This window comes from Mustela putorius, unplaced genomic scaffold (genome assembly GCF_011764305.1).
Source record: "Mustela putorius furo isolate JIRA1106 unplaced genomic scaffold, ASM1176430v1.1 tig00003836_pilon_pilon_pilon, whole genome shotgun sequence".
In the NCBI taxonomy this organism is placed as follows: domain Eukaryota; kingdom Metazoa; phylum Chordata; class Mammalia; order Carnivora; family Mustelidae; genus Mustela; species Mustela putorius.
In genome coordinates, this window is record NW_025421989.1 from 9,990,500 (window position 1) to 10,012,451 (window position 21,952).

Below are 21,952 nucleotides of genomic sequence, written 5' to 3' on the forward strand. Positions count from 1 at the left end.
ACACACGACAACTTACCACATCGGTCACTGTGGTTCCACACACACAGACAAAGCTCTTTAAAAAAAAAAAAAATCATTTATTTATTTGACATAGGGTGTGAGCATGCACGAGCGGGGGGGGGCGGGGAGGGGCAGATGGAGAGGGAAAAGCAGACTCCCCGCTGAGCAGGGAGCCTGATTTGGGGCTCAATCCCAGGGCCCTGAGGTCATGACCTGAGCCAAAGGCGAGGCTTCACCGACTGAATCCCCCGAGGTGCCCACAGACAAAACTCTTATGGATCCTGCCAGCCAATGTGAGTAAAAGCTTCTGGAACACAACACAGGAAGAATATATAGGAAATCACATAGCTGGATGTGGAGCATGGTCTACCTTGCTGGTCAGTGACCTGCGGGGCTGACATTACATGTGCGGTGGCCCCCTGACCTTCTATGAATGGATCACCCCACTGGACTTTCTAGGTCAGTCTAGAAGTTCTCTCTAGCCAAGGGTATAAGGTATCTTTACACAAGGGCGGTCTGGGCCTATGCCACACACTTATCCCAGGGAAACCTAAATGCTCAGAATCAGCTTTCTGACTACGGATAGCAATACTGTTCGTGCTCACGTTGACAGAACAGGCAGTGGGTGGCGGCAGAGGCCAGGACAGTGACGGGTGCTCAGGCCAGCCTCCCAGGCACCCGCCCTGCACTCTTACGGGGCCCGTGCTCAGCTGAATGCGCTGCTATTGCCGTCTTGACAGTCGTCATCTTTGAACAGGGGTGTCGGAATCTTCCTTCTGCACCGGGCCTGCCACTTCCAGAGCCAATTCCGAGCGAGGCATGTGGGAGGAGGCAAGAGGCCTTCTTTTCCCTTGATAGGACCACAGGAGCATCCTGTTTCATTTCATAGTGTCCCCAGTACGGCCAAGAATGGCAGACGCTCCCTCGCTGGCCACGCCATCCTGAGCCCAGTGCCCCAGCTCTATAGATACCAGTCAGGGCCAGAACGAAGGACAAGGTGCAACCTCTCACTCTCACAACCATCACAGTCAAAGCTCCAAGTTCTCCTAAACCAGGAGTCAGCAAACAACATACAGCCCGTGTTTTTGTAAATACAGTTTTCCTGGAACACGGCTGTGCCTCTTCGTTTACACACTGCGGCCACCTGTGGCCTACAGTGGCAAGTACAGTAGCCAGAACCCACAGCACGGGGCTTGCAAAAGCTGGACTCGCTCCCTGTTCACGGAGAAGGGCGGCAGAGCCACCCTGGGCGGCCGTGGCACTCGGTGTGGTCCCAGGCCCAGTGGCACCTCTGCGCGTGCTCAACGTGCAGATTCTTGCCTTGCCACCCCCGCCTCCGGGGGACAACTCAGCTCGGTGCTCACGCAGACGAGAGAGACTCCTGCCCATGACCCCACTCTGATCACCACCTCCGTGACTGGGGTCTCCTGAAGGCCTGGTGTCCCCGAAGCTGTCAGCTAAGCGGAATCACAGACATGGGGGTGGATGACAGCAGGTGGACGGGGGGGGGGGGCGGGCGCGACTGTCCATTCTTTCTGCTTCATTCCATCAGTGCACGGTCAGTGCTCACCAAGTGTCTCCGAGGTCCCAAGCACAGAGCCGGGTGCTGGGGACTCGGTGAGGGGCTAAGGTAGGCACAATACACAGTCTAATGGAGTTTAGTCTATGGGGCAAAGGGACATTCGCGCAATGGCTTTACTTCCCACGTGCTACAAGAGCCAAGAGTGGCGATTTTTGGAGGATGACGGGGATGGTTCCAGAACTTAAATAGGAAGGATGACGGGAGCCTGGAGTGCGGCAGAGGCAGCGGTCCGAGAGCCGTCTAGCACGTCAGATGGGCACAGCTCGGGGTGGATTTACCGATGAGGCTGGGGATGAGGACCAAGCAGGACACCCCAATGTCTGCGGCGGGTAAGCGGACGGGGGTCGCGCTGTTCCCCGAGCTCGGGCTGGCCGGAAGACAGCCAGGCTTGGGGAACCGAGACGATGAGTTCCGTTTTAGACATGCTAAGTTTGAGGACACGGCACGTCATCGCGAGGGAAGCTTTCCAGGGGGCGACTGATTTCCTGGGTCTGTAGGTCCGAAGAGCTGACGCTGGCCCCTGTGAGCTGCTGCTGGATGGCAACGAAGAGCTTTCAGAGACCAAGACATGAGCGGACCACTTCTCCCTCGGAAGTGACTCAGACCCTTTGCTTCGCAAAGTGTGGTCCTCGGCCGAGCCACAGCAACTCCATGGGGGTGGGGTGGGGGGTGGCGAGAAAGGCAGATGCCTGGGCTCCGCCCCAGGGCAGCTGAATCAAAGCGGGCGTCCTCGAGAGCCCCGCAGTGACATGCGCGCCAGGGAGTCTGAGAGGCCCCTTACTAGCCAGCAGTCCCCTCTCCCCTCTTCCTGGTCCTGTGGCGCGCCCCCAACTCCATCCGAAGGGCCCGCTTTGGGGCTCAACCCCTGTTTGGGGTTTTCTCCCCTAAGAGGCAGCCCACTGGGCTTGGCCAGAATACTCCAGCCCCTGCCCATCAAATGCATGGCAAGTCCCAGGGTCTGCAGTGAGGAAGGACAGAATGTTCCAAGTTGTTCAGCTGTCTCGAAAGGAGTGCAGCTGGAGGGCTTTCTCTGAGCCAAGCGACTACTGCTCACCTCCGGGGTCCGGCAGGGCAAGGCCCGAGAAAGCCCCAGCGCGGTCCCCTCCCCTGGGCCACGAAGGGGACTGGACAAAGGGACCGGGTCAGGGACTGGGGCTGTCCCCAGGATGAGGAGTGGCAGGCAGCGTGGGGTTGGTGTCAAGGATCAGCAGAGCAGCCCCTGGGGGAAAGCTGAGGCTAGTGAGGGGACAGCAGCGCTTTTCTCGGACGCTCCTGTGATCCACGGACCGCGTCCTTCCCGAGCGTCACTCCAGCAGCGACGCTGGGTAACGCGGAGCTGAGAAGGCCAAGCAAGCAGTTTTTGACGAAGGTGATCTTCTCATGTAAGCAGACGGAGGAAAACGAAAAGTCAACGCTAGAGCTTCTAGCACGTTTTACCAGTAACTGTCAGCTCCTCTCAGCGAACCCCTAAAAGCTCTGCGAGGTTCAGAATGTCTTAAGCCTTTGTTGAGCTGGGCTCTGGCCAAAGAGATTTTTAGATTTTGATTCACACAAAAACCCCAGTGTGCATTAGCCTAAGACAGTTTAAATATAAACCACATAGTAGGGAGAAAAAACACGCATCAATGCCTCCAACTCTCAATGGCCATGTTGTCTCCAGCATCTCTAGAACCTTTTGTGCGGAACAACAGAATAAAACACGTCTTGTCCTCGGGCTGGCGGATGGCCCTTGCCATGGCTGAGTTCATAACAGCCCAGTGATTTGCCCCGAGCTGTCTGTGATCCTGGCTGCAGGAACAAGGGCTCAGATTCTTCCCCAGGGAAAGAGTGAGTGAGAGAGAGAGAGAGAGAGAAGGAGAAACACATGCAGGCACTCTGGCCGGCTCTCATACACACCCTCACACCCTCTAAACAGGGCCTGCCTTGCTACTTCGCTGATTTCCAAGGAGCCAAAAAATGAAGAAGGAAAGAAGAAACCAACGTTTGCGACTTTGAAACAACAGGCACCAGGGAAATAGAAGCAGACAGAAACCGACTTCAAAGATAGAAATGGCACCCAAGGCCTCCCTCCTGGATTCTGAAGGACACTAAGCAGCGGTTCCCCCCCTCCCCAGGGGGGGACTGTGCCCCCAGGGAACACTAGGCAACATCTGGAGAGATCTTCCATTGATAACACACTGTGGGGGGTTGCTAACATCTCTCGTGAGCAGAGGCCAGCGACGCCACTCGATGCCCTACAGCTCACGGGACAGCCACATCACGATCAGTAGTACCGAGGGAGAATAACCCAGACAGCGTAAGCACAGAAGGTTACATCCGGGGGATTGATGGCAGCGAGTGAAGGCAGCTTCCATCACTACAACTGGGAGTCCGCTACTGGCGTGTTGTAGGAAAAAGCCAGGGACGGCATTGGTCACCCTGCAGGGTACCGCGCCACCCTCGCACTGCACGCGGGGACACACGCACGCAAGGGATGTGGGGACACAAAACATCAAGAGGATCAGCTGTGAGAAGCCCCGCCCTCAGGTGACACGGGCCGCCCTGGTCTGTGTCACATTCTACAATTCAGACAAAAGAACGAACGCTTCCACTTCACTCCGTTTGAAGAACATGACAGCCCAGAACGTCTCCAGTCCCGCCGCACGTTAGAATGATCCGAAGAGCATTTTCAAGCCCTGATGCCCAGATATCCCCACAGACCCAAGACATCAGGATTTCTGAGGCTGGGGCTCGAGAATCAGAGGCTCTGGCTTTTTTAAGGACAAAAGTCAGCTCCTGAAACCATCTCAATGAGCATCCAAAGTTGGAGAACAGCATGACAGAGGAGGGGGAAGCAACCTGTGACCCGTGGGCCACGCTCCGCTCGCTCTATGGCCTGCAGGAGTAATAGTCTTTCTTATTATTTTTGCATGATATGAGGCTAGGAGATTCAGCTCTCAGTGTCCATAAATAAAGTTTGACGGGCACGCAGCCATGCTCATTAGGTTACGTCCAGCGTGCGGCTGTTTTCAAGCTGCAAAGGCAGAGCTGGGTAGTTGCCACTGATAATCTGCCATCTGGCCCCTTAGGGGAAAAGTCTGCGGAGCCCTGTTAGGCAGCAGTCCTTCTCGAACTTTAACGTGCCTAGAAATTCCCTGGGGAGCTTGTTAAATGCAGATTCTGTTTAGGCAGGTGGGGGGCTGGCGGTGAGAGAACGGGCTTCTGCACTTCTCACCCACCCCAGATTCTTCTATTCTGCGGGCCCCACAGGCCAGAAAAGGGAAATGGGGTTGTTGGGGGAGGAGCTGGAGCCTGGGCTGTCCTGGGAGACTGGGGGCTCTTTCACAAGGTCTGTGAGGTTAAACCTCTTTTTAGAAATACCACTAAGATATTACTGTTTTTTTGTGTTCTGGGTTGTTTTTTTTTTTTTAAGATTCATTTATTTTATTTTTGAGGGAGAGAGAAAGAGAGAGAGAGAGAACAAGCAAGCAGGGGTTGGGGCAGAAGGAGAGAGAGAATCCCAAGTAGACTCCATGCTGAGCACAGAGCGTGATGTGGGGCTTGATCTCACCACCCCGAGACCCTGACCAGAGCTGAAATCAAAAGTCAGATGCTTAACCGACTGAGCCATCCAGGCACATCCTAAGATGTTACTGTTTTTACTGTGCTGACATCTGCGCGGTGACCCTGGCGACAGAGTAGCTCCCATCAGGCAGTAGCAGTGAAATGTACTCAGCTGCCAGGCATTCTTCTCCAGCACGCATGCGCGGTTAAAACAAAACAGGTAGGAGGGCGCCTGGGTGGCTCAGTCGGTTGGGCTTCCAGCTCGATTACAGGTCATGATCTCGGGATTGTGAGCTGGAGCCCCGTGTCTGGTGCCATGTTCAGAGGGGGTCTGCGATTCTCTCTCCCTCTACCCCTTTCCCCGACTCACACTCTCTCTCAATAAATCTTTCTTAAAAAATTTAAAAATAGTTTTACTGAAAAAGGTCCGTGACACAGTAAAGGGATGAATTTTACCAAATCACAACCTCCCAAGGATACACCTCTCAAACAGTGATGAAGCCGGAGGGAGGCACAAAGCACATCTGTGGCACACCAAAGTGTGATGGTTGTCCTAATGGAAAGTTCTAGTGTGACTGAGTTGCAAGCCAAACAAGAACATTTTTTTGTTTTGGAACATCATTTTTTCTTGAATTAGTGACAAACTCTAGCCACAAAGACTTGGGTATCTGGCAGACATTTTCTCAAAAATGATCTAAGTGAGCTAGACAACCATTGGCAGTATTCTGGAAACCCTGTACCTGCCACAGTGACAGTCCCAGCTTTCCCAACACCTAAAACCCTTCTGGGTGAAACTGGTGGCGATATTAACAAATGGGACTTTTTTGATGTGGCATAATGAAATGTGTCAGTATTTGGAAGATCTGCGTGACTCGGAGAACCAGTATTTTCTGCATGACTGACGTGTAAGGTTACACAGAGCCAACCAAAGTTCAATGGAGAGCGACAGAGTACAAAACAAAACAAAATCACAGATATGTCTCCAGAGTCCACATTACAAATAATCTTTAGGAAACTACCACTTGTTGAATTTTAGTGTATTATCAGGAGGAGTTTCACAAATACATGGAAAGGCCATTAAACTGTTTGCAAGTATGTCGAGAGGTGAAGTTTTCATCACATACCTCAACCAAAACCAGTTATCCGAGATGCCTGGGGATGAACGCAGAGGCAGGCGAACCCAGCTGTCTAGCAGTGAGTCAGGTCTCGAGGACATTTATAAAAATCTAAAACTGTACTCTTCTTCCCACTGAAGTTTTATTTTGTTCCGAAAAGTGGTTACCTTTTCTAAACATGATGTTAACGTGTAATAGATTTGTTATTGTTATTTGAAATAAGTTCGTTATTTAATAATAAGTTGGTTATAATTTCTAATGCAGAAAACATTAACCCACATCAGCCAAAGGTTTTGGGGGGTCTTCAGGTATTTTTGAGAGTGTAAGGGGGACCTAACAGCCAAAAGCCTGTGAACCGCTGGCACAGGGCATGAAGAAGCTATCATGAAGTCAGTGGATGGGAAGCGTCCTGACAAAGTGCTAAATGAGAAGTCACTCGAATGACTTGCTTCTCCATTCTCTCCCGACCTTCACCGACCCAAAAGTTCAACGGTCTAATGGGAAAAACGCTGCAACTATTTTTAATGATGCAAAGGAAATGGCTTTTCAACAGATCTCTTTAAATTCTTGTCTTAAAATTTATTAAATAAGAAATTTTCAGGGGCTCCTGGGTGGCTCAGTCATTAAGCGTCTGCCTTCGGCTCAGGTCATGATCCCGGGGTCTTAGGATCGAGCCCCGCGTCGGACTCCCTGCTCTGTGAAGGGCCTGCTTCTCCCTCTCCCACTCCCCGTGCTTCTGTTCCTTCTCTCACTGTGTCTCTCTGTCAAATAAATAAATAAATAAAATCTAAAAAAAAAAAAAAAAAAAGAAAGAAAAGAAAAGAAATTTTCATATTTGTGGCATGTTGTGAAAATCTTAAAAATAGATTAGCCTCTAAAAAAAAAAAATAGATTAGCCTCTAACATTTGCAATATGGCTCGAGCAGTACAAGATAATTATGATCAAAGTAACGACGTCTTCACAAATTAAGAGGAAACAAATTCAAGAAACGGACACTTGTTGGTGTCTTCCTTTGCCTTTTGTGGGAACCGGCTCTGGTTTTCCTAGCGATCACCGCGGGGGCTCGTTGCCTAGTCCGCCGGGGCCGTGGCGAGTCGGGGAGGCTGACAGAGAGCCGGGGAAGCCAGCTCTAGGTTCAGGTGACCGATGGGACAAGCAGAGAGCTCTGCAGGAGAGTCAAGAAACTTGAAAACCACGTGTAAGCTTTAGCAGCACTCGACCTCCCTGAGCATCTGGGCGACGGCATCTGCGCGCTCCTGGTGCACTTTGCTGTGTGGAAGGGCCCGTGCTGGGGGCGGGGCGCAGGGGCCCCACTCGACAGTGGGGTGAGGGACACAGACAGGCAAGAAGCCATCTACGTACAAGAGAGAAGAGAAGTGACTCAGGGACAGGGGGAGTGAGGTAGGGACGGATCTCCCTACCCTGGCAGGTAGGACAGATGGACAAGCGTGCAGGGGGCGAGGAGAGGAGGCCCAGCAGGACGAGGGGCGTGAGGGCGAGGTCAGGGCGCGGCCGACTTTACGGAGACCCTGGGGCAGCGTCACGGGAGAAGCCGGGGGTGCTTCCCTCGGCAGGCAGCGGGGACAGAGGCAGGTTGGTGAGCAGGCGAGTGACGCGGCCTGAGGGGCGCTGGTGAGAAATCCATGTGGCCCGGCTGTGTAGGCGGGACTGGAGTGGGCGCGAGCAGAACGGGCCTTTCAGAGCGTTAGTCAAAGGGCACAGGGTGTGCTCCACAGAGGCAGGAAGGATGAAAATCAGACAAGGGTTGGAGCCATGAAACAGCTGTTAATAGGAAAACCACAGGCCCAAAATGGCGTCACTTAGGCCAAGTCCCCAAGCCAGGGGCTTAACACCTAATCTGTTTGCTGTGTCAGCCTCTCCCAGAAATGCAGTCATAACCAGTCAGTCAGGAATTTTTTCAATCAGCCAGCGCCAAAGAGTCCGCCACAGGGGTCTTCTCCGTCCCCCAAGGAAAGATGAGGTCATCTGCATGAGATGTCAGGACCCCTTGCTTTTCCCCCCAAGGGAAGAAGGGCCTTGCCCTAGAACAATCCTTTCCTTCCGCTCTAACATTTCTTGCCCCACTCTCCTTCTCTGAAAACCCTCCATTTTGAACAAATACTCAGAGCCCCTCTACTTGCTCGATGGGATGCCGACAGAGTCATCCATCATGTAACAGAACCAATTGGATCTTTACAATTTACTCAGTGGGATTTTTGTTATTTAACACAGTCAGTGTCACACCACATTTTACAGGAATGGCTGGGTTCGAGAAACGGTAGGAAATGTATGTGAACAAATCATCAGAAGGGCCATTCCAGAAAATGGAAACTAACCCAGGGAAACAGAAAGCACATCGGCGGTTGGTCGGAGAGGGCAGGTGAGAGGGAGGGCCTACAGAGGGACTCGGGGACACCTGCCAATCGAAGGACCATCTGACCTGTGCTGCTGGTTTCGCAGGCACATTCGTATGTTCAACTTACCAAACGGGCCACTTTAAATGCAAGCTCCGTACACATGCCAATTATACCTTCCAAAAAAAAGAGAGACCTGGTTCTTAAGCTTGATGTTTACCAAAGACACTAGTAATTTTAAAAGGGTTGTGAATCTCTCTGGGGAACAAAGGATCGGCAGCAAAAGGCAGGAGCCACCCCCCACCTGGGTGGGATAGTCTGGGGGGACAGATTCTGTGGCTGCAGAACCCACAGGCTCCTCTACTTGGTGACAAGAAAGTGAAGGGGCCACTGTACTCAAGGAGAGAAAGGACGCACTTCTACCCGGAAACCTGTATACAGCTTGTGGCAGGCAGCCTCCTAAGATACTCCCGAAGGTCCTCGCGCCTCCTGATGGTCACACCCTTGTGTGATTCCCTCTCCCTGAGTGCGGCCTGGACCTAGGGACATGCTTCCCTGATGAGGTTTCCAAAGACCATGACTTCTGGCTTGCTGGAACTTTCTCTCTCATCTGCTCACTTGCTCTCTCTCATGAAGCCAGCTACCAAGTCATGAGGGACCTAGGGGAAAGCACATATGGCAAAGAATCCAGAGAAGTCTTGGGCCAACAGTCTGTGAGGGAGCAAGTCCTGCCAACAAGCACGCAGTGAGCCGGGAAGTGGATTCTTCCACGGTTGGGCCTTCTGATGAAACTGCGCCCTCAGCCGACACTTTTGTAGCGGCCTCACTGGGCATCCAGACACCGCTAAGCCAAGCCCAGACTCCCAAGCTGCAGAAATGGAGATAACAGATGTTGTGTCTAGCTGCTAAATTCAAAATTAACTTGCCACGCAACAGTAGATAATGAATAAACAGCCACATCTCTGGAGTTTGCCAGTGACTCTACAACAGGATCCCTACATTTTTTAATACAGAAAGACACAATGGCAATATAAGAACATCAAGAGGAGCAGTCATCGAATTCGGAAGTGCGGTCTGCTACAATGTGGTGATATAGTTTGGGGCATCTTGGTGCATCAACAGGTATACAAGTTGTCTTTGAATTTCAATTTCAGAAAGGTATCTTGAACTGAAATGATACTTTGCCAGAGACAGTATAACGAGGATAGAGTTTGCTAACCAAGGTTACGACCCTCTGCACATACAGTCGTGGTGCTTAACAAAATTGAGTGGGTAGCATATGATAAATGGAATAAATATTTACTTATAAATCTCTATGATGAGACTTAAGTTATGGGGTTCTTCTTGAGCATCTATGTATTTTCTCAGGATATGATAGAATAACCTCTTTGTTCTGTTCTAATATCTGATATGATAGAAAACCTCATAGTTTTAGGTAGAAATTAAGGAAAGGAAGAGGTAGTTGTATCATTCTTAGAAAGGTTAAGTGGTTTGGACTTCAGAGCACATCTGAATTTCCTGGGGAACATATTAAAACATACCAAATTCCTGGGACCTGTCCCAAGGTGGGTGGGGCCCGGGAATCTGAATGCTTAACCAGCATCCTTGGTGATTCTGATTCAGGGCATCAGAGGCTCATACTCTGAAACACCACTTAGAGAAATGACCCCCAAGATTAAGAAGCGCACTTGTCCTGATGAGCACTGGGTGATTAAAATAAAAACTTAAAAAAAAAAAAAAAAAGACCCGGGATGCCTGGGGGGTTGCAGTCAGTTGAGCAGATGGCTCTTGGTTTCTGCTCAGGTCATGACCTCAGGGTCATGAGCTCGAGCCCCGCTCAGGCTCCGTGCTCAGCATGAGTCTGCTTAACACACACGAACACACACACCCCCTCTCTCTATCTCTCTCCCTTCCCCCCACCCCTTTCCCACACACATTCTCACTCTTTCAAATACATAAAGCTTTTTAAAAAAATGACCCCCAATATTACACTGATTAAAAAGACACAGGCTTTATAGGTCACAGAAGAGAAAATCTGAAGGCTACTGGAGGGCACAGCTGATGAGAAGAACCCCCTGACATTATGTCACAGGACTTGGTTCATTACGGGGATGCTCAGAGAAGAACCTGAAAGAGACCAGAGGGGCTGAGCTTCTAGAAAGGGCCAAGGTGCCTGGAAGAAGGGCCAAGCCTTAGCCTAAAGCCTGTGAACAGTGGGTCCCCTCGGGGAGCAAGGATTCTGAAGCCTGGAGAGAAGAAAAGGAGGGATCCCAGATGATGATCTCAGGAAAGTGAGTGACTAGCCAAGTCTCTGGGTGTTGTCTTCCGTAAATAGATTAAATCTGCGATGTGGGCTAAGAATGCAAGTATTTCAAGTCAAGGGTTGGCAGCATTTTCTTCCCCTGTGAAGGGCCAGAGAGCAAATATTTCTGGCTCTTCAGAGCATGTGGTTTCAACCACTCGATTCTGTTGTGGCAGGAAAGCGGCCACAGACGAGCTGTACGTGAATGGGTGGGGTGTGTTCTGATAACATTTTATTTACAAAAAATGCGGTGGGTGGCATCACCAGCTCGGGCTAAGTCAAGTCCTCCCAGGAATGTCCATAAGCTCTGCTTATGACCACTGGGCAAGAGGACAGGAACGTAAACAGGGTTGTTTTAAGAGCACGAAAGGCTCATTTTGATCCCTTTACTTCCCCCTGCCTGACACTTTACCACTGCAATTATTCCTTGGAGGGAAGCACCATCCACAGAACTTTCCAGATAAAATGCAAGCATGACGGTCTTCAGAGAAAGACTCATCCCACCTACATGACTCTCTGACACGCAGAGCTTTCTGTTTAGCACAAAAGCCATTTTCTATAAGCTTTTGACAGACATGGAAACACGTGGGTGTGTGTGGCTTATTTGTGAGTGAACAGGAGGGGGTGCCCGAAAGGACACGGCCCGGGGAGGTGGGTGGACTCGAGCCTCCTGCTTCATAGCATCTCCAGTTAGCTCTTAAGGGTGCCAAAAGGTCTCGAAGCACAATTCATTTTCATGAACTCGAACGGAAACACAGCACACGAGGGGGATCATGAAGGGAATCCAGACCAGATGTCACTAATTCTAAGAGACGGGGGAGGGGAGATCGCTGCTTTGGATAATCCAGGTCGGTGGCCCTACACCCAGATGTTGTGTCTGAGAGAAAGCTCCAGATCTTCTATACAGATCGACGTGCTTTTCATCTCGGCGTTTCTCTGTCTGCCGACTCGGAGTTGAGGGGATCAGCCACGAGACCAAGAGGCAAAGGGAGTCCTGAACGTGGCAGCCGCTGTTACATAATCAAGCATAATCACACACCAACAAGACAGCTGATAAAAAACGAACATTCATAAACAAGAAATTATACCTATTTGGCTGACATAATAACAGCCTTTGGTAAATGAGCTCTAAAATCATGGCCCGCTGTCTATGGCACGTGTTTTGTGAGGACTGCAGGTGAGGTGAAAAATGGAAGAATGGACCCACAGCAGGAAACCAGTTGCAAAGAGCTCAAACCACCACCACCACCACCACCACCACCAGAAAACCCCCCAAACCCTCAAAATGTCATCGTGGGGGCCTGGGCTGTGATTCACTTGCCCTGCGTCCATGATGAACCCCGGTTTAAGCCAAAACGCATGAGGGGTACAGGCTGGAGATGTGAGGGGGCTCATCTTCCTGGGTCACACCAGGGCAGCTCCCCAGAACTCAGCCGTGACCATGGGTGAGAGGGCATCTGCGCGTGTGCTCCTTGGGTTTCTGGAATGATCTATGGCCCTCTCAAACTGAGCACCAGAACAATTCGGATTTGGGAAACAGGCAGAGAGGGGACTGGTGACTGGAGAAGGGGATGGTTTTGCTGCCGCTAAGTTCTCAGACTGGATGCTGAGCTGCGGCGGGCCGGCGCGTGAAGGGTCTGCCTTGGGGCATTTGCTCCGAGCCTAGAGGAAGTACCAGCATCTGGCGAGTCACTGGGGTAGAGTAAGGAACGCCACGAGGGATATTTGAGAGTCTCTCCTAAGCTTGCACCAGCGGTCCCCTCGCCCTCTCCTGGCCACAAGGAGACAGACCTTTCCTGCTAGTGCAACCCCTCCCCCACCACCCTTCACCAAGACTTTAAACCAAGGTCCCCCAGGAGGCCTGGCCTCAGACAAGCAGAAGAGAGAATCCAAGGTCACTGTCCTTCAAACTAACCAGGACTCAGGGCCTCGATGACCGGCCTCTCCACAGACAGACGGGGAGGAGTGAAGCCCCGGGGCCGTCCTCAGCCTTTGCAAAGAGAAAGAGACTTCTAGATCTTTAGAGGATAAAAAAAATCGCTTCTTCAATTCCTTTCCAGTTCTTCCTTCTTACTACTTGGGCCTTCCTCTAAGCTAGTGCTTCTCAACTTTAACGCATGTTGTTGGAAGCATCTGGAAATCCTGCTGAGACGCGAGCTGTGAGCCAGCAGGTTTGGGTTGGGGCCCAAGACTCTGCATTTGTCACAGGTTCCAGGTGAGGCCGGTCCGCAGATCGCACTCGGAGCAGAGGATCCCGCCTCCGGGGCCTCCACTCAAAAGCCTGCACCACACCGTCTACACCAGCCTCAAGCGGCCCCACTGGGAGAGCCAGTTGGGGCAGCAGGCAGAGGGGCTCGCTGCTGCCATGGCCGCATACAGGACGGGCACTTTCCTTTGGCAGAGATCAGCTCTGGAAAACTCTCCCCCACCCCATGGAAAGAAACTGAGAACTCAGGAGTTGGGGGGGAGGGGGACACACACCAGAGCCATATGGAATTCTCTATTTTTTCCCTCACACCATCTGGTTTGGGATCTAAGTACAGAATGGCAACTGCGTTGATGTAAGAGCCAACAAACTCTCCAAGCGACTGGGAAGGCGCTCACTCGGTTGGGTCGGGTCCCCTCCCACCAGGGCCACGTGGCTGGGTCCAGCCACAAACCGTCCCCAGGGTGTGTGCCCAGGAGGCACGTGCGTTCCAGGGTCCGCAGTCAGTACAGACAAAAAGGTCAGACTATGTGCGCTTTGTAAAGGCCACTGCAGCATCTGGGAAGATGATTCTAGAAATCAGGTTTAGGGCTTTTGTTTTCTCGCCCTCAGACAAGAGCCTGCGTGCTTGTTCACAGAATTCTCACATGAAGTCTTACCAGAAACGGGATACTGTCAGACTTCTGTGTTTCTCTTCAGAGCGTTCCAGAATTCCAAAAGCTCTGAAAACGCAGGATGGGGGTTTTGGTGTGGCTCACCCAGCAGCAAAACCGGTTCAGATCTGAGATTACTTGGCGCTTTCTAGCAGTTTCTGGTAACTTGGAAGCCTTCCTGTCCTGGTACCAAATATCTCTCCCCCACTCCGGCAAACTGTGCATATCTAAAGGTCCTGGGGCCAGTGCGGGGGGCACTTTTTAAAAACAGCATGAGATACCCTTTACCTATACAATTCACCTGTGCCACGTGTGCAGTTCAATGGCTCTGAGTTGTGTGAACATCACCGCAATGCAGCTTTTAAACCTTCCCATCACTCCAAAAAGGATCCCTTGTAACCATTAGCAGTCACGACTCACACTCCCTTTCCTCCAGCCTTTGACAAACAGGAATCCATGTTCTGTCTCTGTGCATTTGTTAATTCTGGAAATATAATATAAATGGAATCAGACAATAGTTGGTCTTTTATGTCTGGCTTCTTTCACTTGGTGTAATGTTCTTGAGATTCACCCAAGTTATAAGACGCAGCAACATCTCTTTCTACTTTACTGCTAAATAGTATTGCACTATACGAATAGATCATGTCTAACAGCAGTTCTTCAATCAAGATTCCAGAACCCTCTCCATCCCTTCAAGGATCTGTGAGAACAGATGTCTATATCAATTCTCGCTCGCTGTTTCTAACTGGACCACACGCGCGCACGCACACACACTGCTGGTGCCTGACAGCCGTAGGTCAAAACACAAAATGCGTAATTCGAGATGTAGAAATCCGAAATCAGACTTCATGTTAATTAACCCGAAGCCACAATATGGGTTTTGAAGGAAAAAGTTGTATTAAACTGATGATAGGTGTTAGACTTTGGAACTCAATGCATGCCTTGCACTGTACCTCGGGGTTGCTCTTTCTTGAATTGTAGATTCTACACGATCATTTCTGACCGATTCCTGAAAAAGTATGCAGTGCACCCATTTGGGAGAAGGAACACTAAGGAACACCATCCCCTTCTATCCACATTTGAAATAACTTGAAGTCCTCTGACTTTTCGCTAACTGAGCCGGGTCCTAAGATAGGTGCAGACTTTGGCAAGTGGGAGAGTGAGCATTCTCCCCGCTTCTGGGCCCCCACGTCTCACTCCAACCTAGAATCATGCGGTCCTGGGAGCTCAGTGTTCCTTGCGAGCGAGGAACCTGGAAACCAGACCCACCAGACCTACCTGATGGGATCGAGTACAGTTATCCGATCCTCATGTCATGGGCTTGGATTTTTCCTTCTCAAAGACAATGATGTTCAAACAGAGTGCTGCAAAGCAGTGGGGCCGGGAGCCACCTGGGGACACTCCCGGTCCTCTTGGAGCCAAGGCTCCTGGAGCGCCCTGGCCCCGTTCTCGGTGTTGTGGAGGAGGACACACGTGACACCCCCCACCCCCCCTCCCGCTACTGGTTCAGACATTCGCAATTTCGGAGTTACCCCCAAGCTTTAAGTCATTGCACACTGCTCCCTTTGAGAAGAGGAGGTGAGGGCAAGGAAAGGGGAAGGAGGGAGAAGAAAGAGGCCAAAGATGGGGTGGAATGGAGAGGAGGAGAGAAAAACAAAAGATGATTAAAAAAATCGTCACGGGCCAATTCCACCCGCACCCCTGCGAACAAATTAATGCATCAAACAAAACATAAAATAGCACCACACTGAAAGAGCCATTACAAATAATATTAAAGGTAACAGTTGACTTGCTATTCGAACTTGGCCCGAGGCTGTATTTACCTGGACTGCTCAAGGGGCTAGCCCTGTCCCCCAGGGTCGGCACGGGACGGTACTGGTGGTTCTTTGAGCCTGGGTACATCCAGTGGTACCTGCCAATTTCCATTTCAGCTCTGCTGTTCACTGCCAATTTCAGGTGGCAAAGAGTCAGTGTCTCTATCTCCAGCAAAGGTTCTACATCAGCATTTACTCTCTTACCATACAGTTAAAGGAAACGACGAGTTTAAAAAACACGAGACTGAAATGCAACCTTTCCGTACCAGCTGATCACCGAGGCAGGAAGCATCGAGAACGCTGCAGTCTCCTCCGTTCTTGACGTTGACAAAACTCACCCAAACCGCCTTTTCCTTCCTTTTTGTCACCAGGATGTCCCCCCGCCTCCACCCCGCCCCTCAGAACACTCACTTTGGGCAGACGCTATTTAGGGTGGAAATCTGGCTTCTCCCAAGACTGCTGGTCTTTCTGGTTGTTTCCCTTTTGGACCAACAGAGCGTCATAATCACGGCCTCCGTGGTGGGGCCCGGCTGCAGCCTTGAAAACCTGGCCAGTGAGCCCATGACTTGCTGAATCTTGGACCAAACTCCTGTCCTCCCACTGACACCTGCAGGATTTTCTGTCAGCTCATCTTAAGCTCAGTACTTCGGAGTCCAGAATGTTCTGGATTAAATCCTGTTCCGATGACCTCCCAGTGTTTTAGAGAAAATGGGCTGCCGGTCTTGGGCTCCAACCCCTGCTTCCTCACACACATGGTGACGAGTGGCCTTCTGGGAACTTGGGTCCCTGTGGCATAAGAGGACTCTCTTTCCCACTTCTTAAGGGACTGGAGAGAAAGCTACGGATCTGCCCGTGTCCCCGACCCAGAAAAGGCTGCTCGTAACTATGAGTGCAGCCACAGTCTTAAAATCCCTAAAAGCTCAGAAGGTCAAGTATGGCCAGTTCACGTAAGCCAATCACACAGAACCTCACAAGGGGTTTGGGGGCACAAATATTTAAGGTGAAAAAAAGATTCTGATGTTGACAGCGACATCAGCAGGAGGTCAGAACGCTCCACAGGGCCCCAGAGCCAGCAGCCACAGACAAAGCAAATGTGTGACCAGGGGCACAGAGCACCTCGCAAAGCCTTCACAGAACCCCCTTGGAAGTGTGTGCGGGCTCCGAAAGCTCCGGAGTTCTCTCCCACTGGTGAGTAGGGGCTTTTCTGGGTGCTATTTCAGGGAAAGCCTTGATGGCTTCCACCAAAACTCTTAAAGGACATGCAAAGACGTTTAAAGATGTTCAAAAGGGGTTAAAAAATAAATAAATAGATAAATAAAAGGATGCTAGAGCAAGGTCAGACCTGCGCAAGGACCTGCTCACTGCTTTCTGGTGGTCAGCCCGCGTTTACGGAACGCTGGTGAGACGCCAGGCGCCACGCCAAGCACGCTGCACCTGTTCCCTCCATCATCCAAGGTCACGATGTCTGCCCCCACTGTCCTCTGACATCGGGGCTCTGAGGAGTCTACCTTTCCAGATGGAGAGAGCAAGGGCAAGAAGATCGCCCACCCCCTGATCATGCAGCTAGGGGAGGAGGAGCCCGGGGCCACGCCTGGGCCATGTGACAACAGAGGACAGGCCTCGAGACCACCAGGCCGGCCCCCTGTGGCGGGCGCAGCTGCTCCAAGTCCCTGTTCTTTCGCAGAGGCAGCGGTCCGCCCGACAAGAGATTCTCTGAGGTCAGTGTGGAGGTGAGCTGTGCTTCTGTGCCTCCCCAAGAAAGGGCACAGGTCCCAAGCGCCTGGTGTTATCTCAGGGTTCTGGAAGGGACTTAACTCTCAAGTTGCCCTGGGTGTAGAGCTCCGCATCCCTGCCCAGGAGATGCTCTCTTGGATGTGGGTTGGGCTACGTTGTCTGAGAGCAATGACGCCCAGTCTTCACTTGAGCACTTTCGATCTGGAAATCTGTCATTGTCCTCTAAATACCATTTTTCTCGCCATGCCCAACGCACAGCAGGTGCCCCATCAAATGTCTGCTGGGGCAGTATCTGGTTGAAGGCCAGGCAGCACCCCGGGACCCTATGGACCAAGACACGGACCTCCAGGTCCCCCACCACACTGACCTCACCCAGGCCAGGCCATGCGTCTCTGCACGGACACAGCCATTCACTGTTCTTCTCTCCTCATGCATGGGGAAGTCTCCAGACAGTCAGGCAATCAGGCACAGGCTGCTAGGCAAGGACAATAAAGAACCAGGGGCTGCCCAAAGCTTCTAGGTTTTCTGACCAAAACATGGTGGCCATGCCAGACATGCTTAGTTCCGCGTAAATAGTGCCTCTCCAGCAGATGTGGCGATGGGTCAGCAAGTGGGTGGCTGTTTTCCAGTCCTTCTGGGAAGGCTTTTCACAACAGTAAATTTTTCCCCGTGAAAGAAAAGAAAATCCTGTCTATTTCCCATTTTGGAACCAAATCTTGGGAGACGTTAAATATAAGACTAACTCTAAAATTTCAAAGAGCACGGTATACGTTTCGTTTAAAAAAGGCCAGGGTCCCAACGTTTATGAGGGAGTCACAGGATTGCAAGGAGAAGCCTTGGCTCAAATGGTCTGTTAAAACAGTGTCGATGTGTCGATGCTGGGCAGCTGGCAAGAAATGGGAAAACGTCCGCACACAGCCAGGAAGGTCCCTGCTGAGGCCCTACCGAGGGAGGACGGCAAATATTCCCGCCAGGAGCGGAAGCCAGGGATGGGCAGGAGACCTCCCACCTCCCAAGTCGGTGACATCTGAGCTACTACGGACAGCTGGGGCTGAGGGGAGCCGTGGTGGCTAATGGTGATGGTCACAACCAGCGGCGGTCATCACCAAAGGTGGGTATGAAGCAGACAATGGGGAATTGAGGAAAACAAAACGATGCCTTGTACCTTTTCTTTCCCCATTTACTTAGAGAGTGTGATGTATTTCTGTGACAAGGCTGGAATAACTGAACTGCGGGCCGGTCTACTTTCTGGCATCTACGAAATTATCACTGGAGCCAACATAGCGTCAAAGACTGAGCTTCCTTCGAGAGACCACACTCCCTAGGCAAGGTCTTCGAAAGCTGGACCTATCGTCCTTCATTCGTGGGTACTATTTCAAATATTAAAGGAAAGCCCTAACACCACCACGAGAAATGGCAGAGGTCAGCCAACGATGGCCACCTGTTTTTGTCAATAAAGTTTTATCGGCACTCGGCCACATTTATTGGTTCATATAGTATCCACGGCTGTATCACGCTACAGCTGTAGATCTGAGTAGTTACAACAGAGACTGTGTGGCCTACAAAGCCTAAAATACTTATTCCCTGGCTTTTCATGGATGAAGTGTGCTGACCCTGGCTATGGAACGTGGCTGGTAAGGCTTGGATATAGAAAGAAGTCAACGCCAGTCGGCCTCCAAGACAGGAAGTTAGTTGATTTTCTCTTTTTCACACGTGTCTGGAAGAGACAGGTCCCTGGGCAGGCTGAGGAGGAAAGTTCTCCCCTCTGCTACTGTCGTCCTGCTATGGAATCCGCCACTGAGATGGCAAAATTATGGTTAAAACCAAGATCCTACTATACGTAATGGTCCCTAAGATGAGTTAAGGGCCCCTGTACTCCTGTGCAGCATGCTGGGAAGAGAGAGGACGGGTGATGTTTCAAAGGAGAGTATTATTAAATGAACGAATGAATGAACAACCAGGCACATTTGTGCTGCTGACACTGGAGCCTCCCTTTCTTACAAGCGAGTGTGTGTCGCTACAGCCATCCCTATTCCTGGCCGGCCATCTCACAGGGCTGGACATTCGGTCCCAAGGAGAAAAAAGCAAGAACGTGTCTCTGGAACAATCTCATCCATCACCAAGTCCCAGTGAGGGGAAATTTACATCATGGGGACGCTCACTGGCTGTTTCACACGTTCTCTGATACATCAAGGCTCCCAAGTCATGCCATCAAGATGATTTACCCTAAATCTACTTGTAGTTTCAAGTCATAGAAAAACGCGATTCCTAACAGGACAATCGGAACTTGAGGTTTCCACCCAATTTCAAGCAAGGCAAATCTAAATTTCCAGAAAGGGGTTGGAATTCTTCATCTCCTGAAATAGCAAGGCCAAGCCTTACAAAATATGCTAATGGAAGCAACTGTATAAAAGTAGGAGATGCGCCAAATGGCTCATTGAGATCTTCACCACGCTTAACTTTCTAAAAAAATAAAGTAAAATAAAATAAGGTAAAAGCAAGCTGTCTCATACCTACCACATACGTCCGGCACCATCTGGCCTGCTAGGCCTTTCTCTACAGCCTAGTCCCCAGACACCCTCTCTTCAAATGTCCTCCTTGGCAGATCCTTCGAGGGAAAAACTACATCTAAAACTTTCTATGTACAGAACTCACATAATCAAGTTAGAAATGGTCAATAAAAGATCTCAAAATCAAATCACGTCTACATCACCAGGAAGGGCATGACACATTAAATGTGTCCCTCGGGGTTTTTAGCTCACAGGCCATATATTCTAGAAGAGCTTTCTTCCTAAAAAAAAAAGAAGACTGGGCCCAGAGTGCACACATTTAAACTGCAACAAACAAAACCCAACCTAAACACATAAGACATGACATTTGCTCCAAAAATTTAAATGAATGTGTCCGTTTCTCTACCCAAGTCAACAATCTGAATTCGTTTCTTACGCTGCTTACATCCAAGAGTTTATTTCCAATTACACATTATTTCCCATTTGCTACATTGTTCTTCCTTTTTGGTTTGATGCCTGGAACTCTCAAAATTTTATCAGTGGTAATTCCAGGCACTTTAACTACCTCGACTCTAATGGTTCCAGTAGATTCCAATTCCCTACATGTAATAAAAACAATTTGCATCACAGATTTTTTTTCCCGCACAGCACAGCAATTGAATCAATTGTTTTTCTACCCCTTGACTGAGCATTCCCAGCACTGCGAGATGCACTGGTTTTCACAAATGAATGGACATCAAGTAATCCTCCACAGAAATAAATAGAAATCTCTTGATTGGTGAGGCCCATGATCTGGTTCTTTGATTTTGTCCTATTCAGTCCTTCCACTAACCTCACTTCAGTGAAACTCTTTATTCAGTCCTCACGCTTCAATGGGATGTGTCCCATGTAAAAACCGTTATTTGTAATAACCTGGCATTTCTTACAGCCATCTGAGAAGACCAGCTTGCTTTCCCTAAACATTTCTGAATATCTCCTGAATACTTCTGGGGGAATTTTGACCATCTAAGTAGTGTTCTGTGACAAGAGCCATGAGGCAGTTTCAAACACACACACACACACACACACAAACACACATACATTTTTAAAGGATTTGGATTATGTTTTTTATTGAAATAGGAACAAAGTCCTCCCAATTTAAAGAAATAGCTCTCTTTGTCCGGCTGAAGGAAGTGAGGCCAATTAACGAAGTTGAGGTCAATTTATAAAGTTAAGTTTAATTTCTATTCTTAATCATAATCCAAATAATCCTCCAAAGAAGTAATGATCCAAAGCTAGAATTCTCACTGGGCAATAAGACCCCAGTATTTAAGAGGCAGGTATAGCCCTTAGCACCAACTACTAAAAACAAATGCGAAAGGAGGAGCAGAGAGGGGGGAAAAATAGATGTGCGTGAAAAACTGTGTGGGAAGTGACAAAATGTACAGGATTAGATTTCGGAAATTAAATCCCTTGCTGAAAGGCTTAAAAGAAAAACACAAAAAACCCAGATCCACCGGCTCAAGAATTATATAATGCCTTCTCCAATTATGTCAAAATTTTCAATGTACATTTCAAAGAAACCAACATTTATCTTGTAGATTTCAAATGAAATCAGAGTGACAGGCAGGCAGAAACATTTGTGACTGTCACTTCATGCCTGTGTGTGTGCGTGCGTGTGTATGTGTGTGTGCCCAGAATGACAATGGGCGAGCAAACTGGGAAATGACAAAGATGATACTTGTCTGGGTTTTTGACTTGGGTGCAGCTGGCATGTGAACTTGTTCGTCTAAATTAAGATGAGCAGATAAGCCGTCCTCCAGATCGGCATAAGTGGTCCCACAGTGACCACAGCCCCCGTGGTGGCAGCGGACACACACGCCCAGGCCCGTGTGCTTACTCACGCCTGAATTCTACATGTGACGGCAGCTTGTGCTCACCTGCCATTTCCAAATGACCTCCACAGCTAGTGTTTATCCATGTTGGCAATTTTTAAAGTTCCTCCAGGCATTGTCTCTTGCTTCTGATTTTGTCTCTGAAACCGTGGCTAACTAGCTAACGAGGTTTTGCCTATAGACGGTCGATGCCGGTAGTACAGCCTGTAGATATGGTGTTAAATAGTATTTAATTTCTGTAAAATAACAGCCATCCGTAACTAA

At 50.0% G+C, this 21,952-nt stretch overlaps 1 protein-coding gene across 6 annotated transcripts in view; it reads right to left on the bottom strand.

Annotated features, from left to right (window-relative positions):
* GPM6B (glycoprotein M6B) overlaps positions 1-21,952 on the bottom strand; it is a 152,439-nt gene that overhangs the window by 16,634 nt on the left and 113,853 nt on the right. For 2 of the 6 annotated variants that reach the window (XM_004758864.3, XM_004758865.3), the window contains exon 2: positions 15,580-15,699. The exons of the other annotated variants lie outside the window; for them this stretch is intronic. In XM_004758864.3, coding sequence (XP_004758921.1) covers positions 15,580-15,699 — 120 coding nt within the window. The remainder of the gene's footprint in view (positions 1-15,579; positions 15,700-21,952) is intronic. 6 annotated transcript variants of the gene reach the window in all.